The following is an 8,611-nucleotide window of genomic DNA, read 5'->3' as shown; positions in this document are numbered from 1 at the left end:
ATCTCCCTCCTGCTCTCCACCTTCCTGCCAGGAAGAGCAGCTCAGCAGAGGCACATCCCAGAGCTCCAGAGCACTGTGGGGTGAGGTGGGCACTAAAAACCACCTGGTTTCCATCCTGCACCCTCTCCTGAGCCCCACTGATGTTCCAACTCTGATCCACTCTGCTCATGTTGATTATTTACCCAGGAATAGATCAAACCTTATGCTGAAGCTGAGATAAAGTCTTTTGGCTGCTTCCAAAGCAAGATGCCACCCTCCAGCTCTGCTCTTGCCCAAGAGCCTGTGGAAGGGGTCAGGTGCCCAGTGTCAGATGGGACCTGGTGTGAGGAAAGTGGCCTCTGTCACCTGAGCACAGAAAAACAAACAGAAAGCCATCAAAGAAGCCCAAAAGGTGATTTGGGACTGGCAAAGGCTGTACAGCCTGGTCTAGTGGAAGGTGTCCCTGCCCATGACAGGGGCTGGAGCTGGATGAGTCCTTTCCAGACCAAACCAATCTGGATTCCACGAAAAATGTTAACCCCTGCAGTATTTGAATGCAATAAAAAAGCATTTTGGCCAACATCCATTTTCCTTACTAGAAGGTTTGTGCAGCACTTTATAAAGCCACACATTGGGGCAGGCAGAATTTACTCTCTTAGATTGCTATTTAAAAGTGATGGGATATGGCTGAGTTCTCCTAAGCAAGGGAAGCTCCACATTAAAATAAAAAAGTCAAAATAAATCAAGCAGACATGAAACCCACTGCAGGTAGCTCACACCACACCTGCCAGTGCAGGCATGAAGGGAAAATCCCTTCAATTCCTGACTTGGTAAAACTGCAGAAGAATGAACAACACTTGTAGCATACGAGTTTATTTTCAAAATTCCCTTTCAATAACTCTGATTTTTTTTTTTCAATTGCAATGGATTTTTTAAAAATAATCTTTTGCTGATATCACTATTTCTTCATCAGAAAGGCCTGAGGGGAAGAAAACCAAGTCTTGGGAAAAGTGGACCTTGAACAGCAAATCTGACATTTTGCTTGAGCCTCTCAAATCCCTTTCAGTCCTTTAAGGTGATCTTGGAGTTTTGGCTCACTCTGGTGTCACTAAAAATAATTTTCTGAAATGCAAATATTTGCTCAGCCTATTTCAGGACGCAGGGCTCAAATGAAGGAGTGAATTTTAAAAAATTTTATGTCCATCACCCACTTCTGTTGAGGTTTTTTAGTTTGGTTTGGTGTTTGAAAAGAACAGGAAGTAATTGTTAAGGGGGAAGGTTCCACATTAAAAACATTTATTGTACTCAGCACTTGTCTGAGCACAGGTCAAGGCTCCCACAGCTTTGCCCTCTCGTGGGCAGATGGGAGAGTTCCTTTGGTAGTCACACAGCCTCACCCAGCTGTAGGAAAAAACTGCTTAAGGGATGAAACAGCAAGTCCAGCAGGAAAAGCTTTCTGTGGTCATTCACTGCTTCATTCATTTTTTCTTTCAATCATACTTTAGCACAAGGTGGGCTACTGTCACTTACAGAGTCAAGCATGGCCACTGCCAGCCCCCTGAAAAGCAGCTTTTTAAGTGTACAAAGGATCATAGTGCAATTTCAATAATGCTGCTTTCTGTCTGCAGATTTCACTGCAAGTAAGTGAAAAAAATTCACTTGCACATCTAAGAGCTATTTATAACATGTAAAAACTGAAATATTCACATGGAAATACATAGCTCAAGGAATGACTGAGGGCTGCTCACCTCTTAAATACTTTGAAAAAACCAGTTTTGCATGATCAGACTATGATCAGGCCCAGGGTTATTTTAACTCAAGGCTGCTGTCATCAACCCAGCCAAAATGGAAGAGGAAAAAAAAATAGAGGCAGCCATCTGGAAACACACCCAGTGTGCTCAGGGAGTTTAGAAATGTAGATCAGAGACAGGCAGGGAGAAAAGTTGGATTTCTCACTGTCACATTGGGAGGCAGGCAGGGAAGAGCACAGCCACAGCACCGGGGCCATCTGCTCCTGCCTGGGTTTGTCACCTGAAACGTGGCCAGGAGGGACAGGACCAAGGGGCCTTTGCCAGGGGAAGAAGCACACAGGGCTCCCAAAACTGTACACCCACTGCAGCCTTCCAGCTGGGATCAAAGCATTTTGCAGCAGGGAGTTTCCCAGCCCACCTTGATTTATCAGTGTGTCAGCAGCACCTGAGGTGTCACACAAGTGGCTTAGGGTCAGCACAAGGTGCCACCAAGGCCAGGAACAGCCTTTGTCCCCAAACCAGTGACCACATGGAGCTCCTCGCCTCCCCAGAGATATGGCAGGGACAGAGGACTGACTGTTCAGCTCCCAACAGATTTCCCAGCACACTCAAACCACAAGGAATTTTGGATTTTATTAAAACGACAGATAAAAGGCTCACTTATCCCGAAATCCTGTAAGAGTCTAAAGCCAAGACCTGTTAATCTGACTGATTTCTGTTATGGGGGTTGTGAACACTTGATGTTCCCCCTGACCAAAGCCCTTAAATCCCTTGTCAGGGCAGGAAAAATAGCCCAAACAACTGCTCAGCTGACTCTGAGGTACCTCAGGCTAAAAAAACCATCTCTGCCTTCTTGGCAAACCAGCACAAACCTCTCTGCTCCTGCAGGAGGTGTGTCACAGACATCTTTTATGGAAAATCCTTCCCTTAGGATTTTTCTCCTGAGAAGCTGAGAGGCCTCAGGAACAAAATGTAACCAATGGTTATCTGCTGCTGTGGAATGCAACAGGTGCATCTGGGATTGGTCTCATGTGATTGTTTCTAATTAATGGCCAATCAAAATGAGCTGGCTCAGACAGAGAGTCCGAGCCACAAACCTTTGTTATTCATTCTTTTTCTATTCTTAGCCAGCCTTCTGATGAAATCCTTTCTTCTATTCTTTTAGTATAGTTTTAATATAATATATATCATAAAATAATAAATCAAGCCTTCTGAAACATGGAGTCAGATCCTCATCTCTTCCCTCATCCTAAGACCCTTGGGAACACAGTCACAGAGGTGTCAGCCAGGATTTACTGCTTAAAAGCAAACTCTTGGTGCAGAGAGTTTGGAAAGTGCCTCAGAGCTCAAACCCACAATACTTCTTCCTAAAAGCACTGTGAAATATTGAACTTTTACAGGGAAAGCAAAGCAAAGAGCAGGAAGCTGAGGGGGAAGGAGACCCCTCGGTGCAGCAGTGGTGCCCACACCACCCCATCTCCAACCCAGAGGTCCCCAGCAGGCAGGAATGTCTTTCCCACAGTCAGGAGAGAGCATCCCTGTTTCAGAGGAGGCAATTTCCCATCAGAGCTATCAGATCCCTGAGTTTCCAAGCCCTCCTTAAGCACTCAGACTCTGTCTTTCCCAGCAGTCACACAGCAGATCACACACCCCCAACACCTCTGTCCTCTTGGGGCACCAAACTGCAGCTCCCTTCTTCCCATCTGTGGGGTTCTGCAGATGCCATTCCAACAATCCACACCAATAGATCCTTCTCAATGATAGCAGAGTTTATTTTAATATTTTGTACAGCCAGCATTGGTCTCCAGGAATAAGTTATAATCACATAAGTGAGTCAGCCCAAACCCACCCTTAAGGAATGTTCAACTTTCAGCATTTCTGATTTAGAGGGAAATTATTTAGAGGGTAAGATGCAGTCTGAAGAATGGGAATCAATCTGAATTTGTGATTAAAACTCCTCAGAATTCTCAGGGTTTCCTTGCCTCTAACTGGATCTGGACAACAGCAGAGGTTGCATCTTTCAGGACTGCACTGAGGATACATTCATCCTGGGGACTATTTATTTTCCTACACTGGGCAGGGTTTTGTTTCCTTTATCCCCAACTCTATGCCCCACGGTTCTGCTCTGCAGACACTTCACAGTCCAGTACAATCAATGCCTGTAACAGATTTGTCCAGGGACTTGGATGCCTGTCCCACATCCTTTATTTGGCTGCTCTCAGCACCACCCCAAACACCTCCACTGCTCACAGCACATTCTGTCTGCTGCAGCAAGAGGAACACACCTTGATTTGCCTTTCAGCAATGAACACACAGAACAAATAAATACTTTAAAATCCTTTAAATTGTAACAACTTACACAGTTCCAGGGCAGAACCTGGTGATCTACCTGGCCAAAAGCACTCCAAGGCAAAGCCTCACTCACTTCCTTGAGGAACAGGGAAGGGGATGAGCAACAGCCCAAGAGGAATTCCTCTTTCTTCCATGCTCAGAGAATTGCCAGTGTCTGGTACCAAGCAACTCACATTCTCTAGCACAAAACAAAAAAAAAAAACCAAAAAAACAAGCAAAAGAGGTTGTATAAACATTTCCTTTCCCTCTCTGAAAAGCAGCTCTGAAACAGCCCAGGCAGCTCTGGGAGATGCCAACCAGCACCAAACCAGAATCAGGAGCCATGGGTCTCACAGCCTTCCTGCCCTGCTAAAGGGCCCTCCCAGGGCTCCCTACAGACCTTCCAGCCTCACAGCAAAGTGGTTTCACCAGGAATTCCCTCCTCACTACACCTGGCAGCTTCCCAGCCTGCACAGGCCAGCACACAGACACGCCTGGGGGAGTCTGGACATGGCTTTGAGAAAATCAGTGAAGAGCACAAACACTGAATGTGACCCAGAATCCCCATCAAAGGGCTGGTGAGAGTATTACTAGTCCTGGGCAGGTGAATGTGGGGGTGCTGGGGGATTTCATTCAGTTAAGAAAGGTTCAGGCAAGCCTTAAAGCTTTATAAAGCCACTGAAGCTGAAAGTAAGGTCTGGTTGCAGAAGCCAAATGCTCCTTCCACATTAAGTTGAGACATCTCACAACAGTGATCAGCAAGTGAGAGAATGCTTTGAAAAGGTGGCATTTTTGACATGGAAAGGAAGGCAGGCTCAGTGCTGTGCTCAGCCTTCCTTCCTGAGGGGAGCACGAGCTCTGTTGAAAGGAAACTCATGGGGAAACGTTTTTGTTTCCTACAGAGAACAAACCTGTCACTGAAGCCATGGAAACTTTCACAGGAAACAACCCAAAGCAGCACCTCACTCCACAAGAGCATCCCAAAACACATTACAACAGAACTGCACTGACATGAAGGCTCTACACCTGCCCCAGCTGTGTGTTCTGGTGCCAGGGAGGGGGGGTGATTTTTTTTTTTCCCCTTTAAGAAATTCTGTCCCAGTTAGAATAAAGCAAACCCTTTCTTTTAACTGTTCTTTTCAACATTTTCTTTATATACAATCCTTAAAATACACTTAAAAATAGCTGCACACGTGTTGTATGGTAATACCAGAGAAGGGCAGTTGCACAGACCGTGCCTCTGAGGACACTAAAAACTGTAAATACCCCCAGCTCTACTCCAGCCCCCATGCTGGCCCCAAGGAGGGAAGGAGGGAAGGAAAGAAGGAAGGAACAAGCAGTTTGGAAATGGGAGTCTCTCACAAAACACGCCACTTACAAATCCCAGGGTAATTTCCTCAAGCATTTTTGTATCAAGTCCTTTTATAAATGTTTGAGGTCACACTGCCATTTTAGCAATAAAATCTGTTGCGACATGCATGTGTCAGCTTCCCACTCAACCAACTGCAGCCCTGAGGATTTTTCTGGCCTGGTAGAAAGAGGAAATGTAACACAATTTCTGAAGTACGGCTGGTCCTCCGTTTCCAAACTCCATGTGGTTCCCTTGATGGCTCTTGGACACACACCCACACTTTTTTGTTCTTTTTTTTTCCTCTAATACACGTTTCCCTCTAACCAACATGCAGATTTCTCCTCCCAAACATCCACATCTCGACGTCCCAAGGAAACAATCCATGTCATCCATCCAGAGGCTTTCCCAGGTAGACCAAAGTCACTTCTGTGTTACCATACACAGCAGACACTGCTGGATACAGGCAAACTTTTGGCAGTCCTCTGAAGGCAACTCCCAAGAACTCATAGCCCCTCTCAAACGCTAATGTTTTGTCTTCCATGTCCAGGATAACTCGAATCCTTTCACCTATCTGGAAACAGAGACGGGAGGGAGAGTAAAAATAACACAGAGAGAGTCAGCATGTTCAGATGGAAACAAAAATAATGCAAAGTGTAACATAGCAGAGAAATGTAAAGCAGGACTGTCCTGTGTCTCATGATTGATTGCTCTTGTGATGGGAATTTCTCAATTTCATCATGATCTGAAGCAGGACAGCATCCACCACCTGTTTATAGTAATAAAGATGATCTTTCCCATATGAACCTGTGAGAGCACTGAGAGCAGGCACTATGTGCTGTGTGCTTTGGAAATACTGCAGAGCTCTGGAATCTCTGCAATGGGCTCCAAGTTACCTGAACTCTGTGTTCAGCTGCTGCTATCACTGAGCAGCAACTGCTCTGTGAGGAGCAGCTTTAAAGACAATGGGTTTAAGAAAGACAAGTGCCACCTACAAAAAAATCCCAGAATAGATTGATATGCAGGTGCTGTCGCTGACAGAGGTGTTCCCTCACCAAGGTAAAAGGAAATTTCAGTACAAAATGTAAAATGAAACCCCCAAATATATATATATACATACAGACACACAAGTGAAACCAGCACTGACCACAGCAGGAGCCTTAGATCCAGGCAGGCCCAGAGCTCCCTGCATTTATCCAGCACACATTATTTCAGATACCAACAAAAGTCCCAGACAACAGCCACAAACAGAGCAGGCACCACACAAACTTCTGACTCTTCTCCAGCCAGTCCCAGCACTGGGAATTTCTTCTAGCCAACTCTAACACACACATGTGTTTCCTGCAAGCACGTTTTCTATGAGCAGATCACTGCACAGGGCTTAATAAACACAAAATACATCAAAGGGTCACCGACTTGAACTTTCACACAAAATTTAGGACTATCAGATGCAAGGCACTACACAGATCTTCACTCACAAGTGAAACAAAGCCACGGCACTGGGGGTCACGCTGGATTATTTCTGAAGTCCCTCCTAACCCATTCTCTGAATATGAGATGGAAATAACAATGATCCAGTTTAAGTTGTAACACGAGCAAATCCAGCAGTGAAAAGGCAGTTGTGTGAGCAGGCAGAATGACAAGACAAGCACTTCTACAAAGTCAAAAAGGTAGGGTGGCCTCTGCTCTTTAACACCCTGAAGTTATCTGAACATCAGATTCCAGATAAGAAATGTCGCCCACGGAAGGTGGCCAGTGAGCAAAGCAGCAGCAATCAGCACTGCTGCAGGTTTTTGGAGGAAGAATCTCACCTAAGCACTAACTTCAGCTCACCCTGCCAGACAACAAAGCCCTCAGACACTCACCTTGCTGTGGGGCAAGTCGCTACTTCAGAAAGCTACAACAGTCTTTCAGGTTTTATTCCAAAAAGCACCACGATGTCTAAGCAGACAGCCACAGTACAGGTTTCACACTCAGTGTTTGAGATTAAAGTTGGGAACAACCCAGGGTCAGGTGCACTGAACACCAGACAGGTGTAGCCTGCACAAGCAGTAAATGAAGGGGGGAAAGAGTTCACAAGGTAGAATCATTTGCCTTCTGCAGGGAAGGCAAAGAGACCTTTGAGAGTCACTTAGGAGCAATTCAGCAGCCAGCCGGGACAGTGAGGGACAACCAGCACCCACCCCAGCCCACTCCAAACCCCCTCACCTGGTATTTGGGCGCGTTATTGCACTGGGGGAAGCTGCCGTTCACCTCCCCGTTATGCAGCAAGTTATTGTCCACCAGGTTCCAGCCCCAACTCTGGTCGTCGCTGCCCAGCAGGGCCACGTAGCCCTGGCACTGCATGGGGGCGCGCTTGGTGGCGATGCCGATGACGGCCACGGTGCCCAGCGGGCCCTCCCACCACACCTCCCAGGCGTGCCGGCCCTCGCTGAAGCCGATCTTGGTGCGCGCCCCGTCCGTGCTCTGCGCGATGGGGTTGCGGTGCAGCGTGAAGCCGTTCTTCTTGATGTACACGTTCCTCGAGCAGTCGTTGGTGCTGAAGGCGTGGTGGAAGGCACGGACCTGGGCGAGACAAGGCGGGAGGGGGAGATGGACGGGGCTGGGAGCAGCCTGCTCTAGTGGGAGGCGTCCCTTCCAACCCAAACCATTGTGGCTCTAGGAGATAAAACCCTGTCGTGTTCCCCAGCCTCCCGCCCCCTTCGTTTCCAATGGCGGGTGGGCCGGAGGGCTGCGGGGGTGTCCCCAAGCGCCGGGGCAGGCGGTGAGGGGGTGTCTCGGCGGGGCGGGGGTCCCGGCCTCACCTTGCCCTTGTAGGTGGGCACGTTGCAGAGGATATCGGTGCGCAGGGCCTCCTCGGCCAGGCAGCGGGCGGCCAGGCTGCGCCACACCTCGCTGTTCTCGTCGCCGTGCAGGACGCGGTGCCACAGCTTGCAGACCAGCGCGCAGCTCCGCAGCTCCCGCAGCTCCAGGTACGAGAACACCAGCTCCAGCACCCGCCCCGGCAGCCGCCAGCCCGGCCCTCCCCACGACGCCGCGGCCGCCCCGGGGCCGGGCCCGGGGCCGGGCCCCGCCGCCATCGCCCCCCGCGCTGCCCTCGCCCGCCCGGTGTGGCCGGGGCCGCCCGAGGCCTCACGGCGCGGGGGCGCGCGGCGCCGCCATCTCGGCCGCGGGCACCGCCCCGCGCGTGCGCGGCGGGCGC

At 48.8% G+C, this 8,611-nt stretch overlaps 1 protein-coding gene across 1 annotated transcript; it reads right to left on the bottom strand.

Annotated features, from left to right (window-relative positions):
* Positions 1–3,478: 3,478 nt before the first annotated feature.
* FBXO45 (F-box protein 45) lies at positions 3,479–8,489 on the bottom strand. The gene is made up of 3 exons (XM_066556332.1): positions 8,214–8,489; positions 7,618–7,974; positions 3,479–5,983 (listed from the first exon to the last, which is right to left on the bottom strand). The coding sequence occupies exons 1-3, from the start codon at positions 8,487–8,489 to the stop codon at positions 5,798–5,800; spliced, it is 819 nt and encodes a 272-aa protein (XP_066412429.1). The 3' UTR covers positions 3,479–5,797.
* Between the last annotated feature and the right edge of the window lie 122 nt (positions 8,490–8,611).

The sequence above is a fragment of the Molothrus aeneus genome, chromosome 10 (genome assembly GCF_037042795.1).
Source record: "Molothrus aeneus isolate 106 chromosome 10, BPBGC_Maene_1.0, whole genome shotgun sequence".
Classification (NCBI taxonomy): Eukaryota; Metazoa; Chordata; class Aves; order Passeriformes; family Icteridae; genus Molothrus; species Molothrus aeneus.
The sequence above is the reverse complement of the archived record's forward strand: the minus strand, read 5'-3'. Positions and strand labels throughout refer to the sequence as shown.

Excerpts from the sequence above, each read along its gene's own strand:
- FBXO45 (XM_066556332.1), bottom strand. The coding sequence starts at position 8,489 with ATGGCGGCGGGGCCCGGCCCCGGGCCCGGCCCCGGGGCGGCCGCGGCG. Across the intron at positions 7,975-8,213 it reads TGCCCACCTACAAGGGCAAG|GTCCGTGCCTTCCACCACGC; the intron begins GTGAGGCCGGGA and ends TGTCTCGCCCAG. Across the intron at positions 5,984-7,617 it reads ATAACGCGCCCAAATACCAG|ATAGGTGAAAGGATTCGAGT; the intron begins GTGAGGGGGTTT and ends CTCTGTTTCCAG.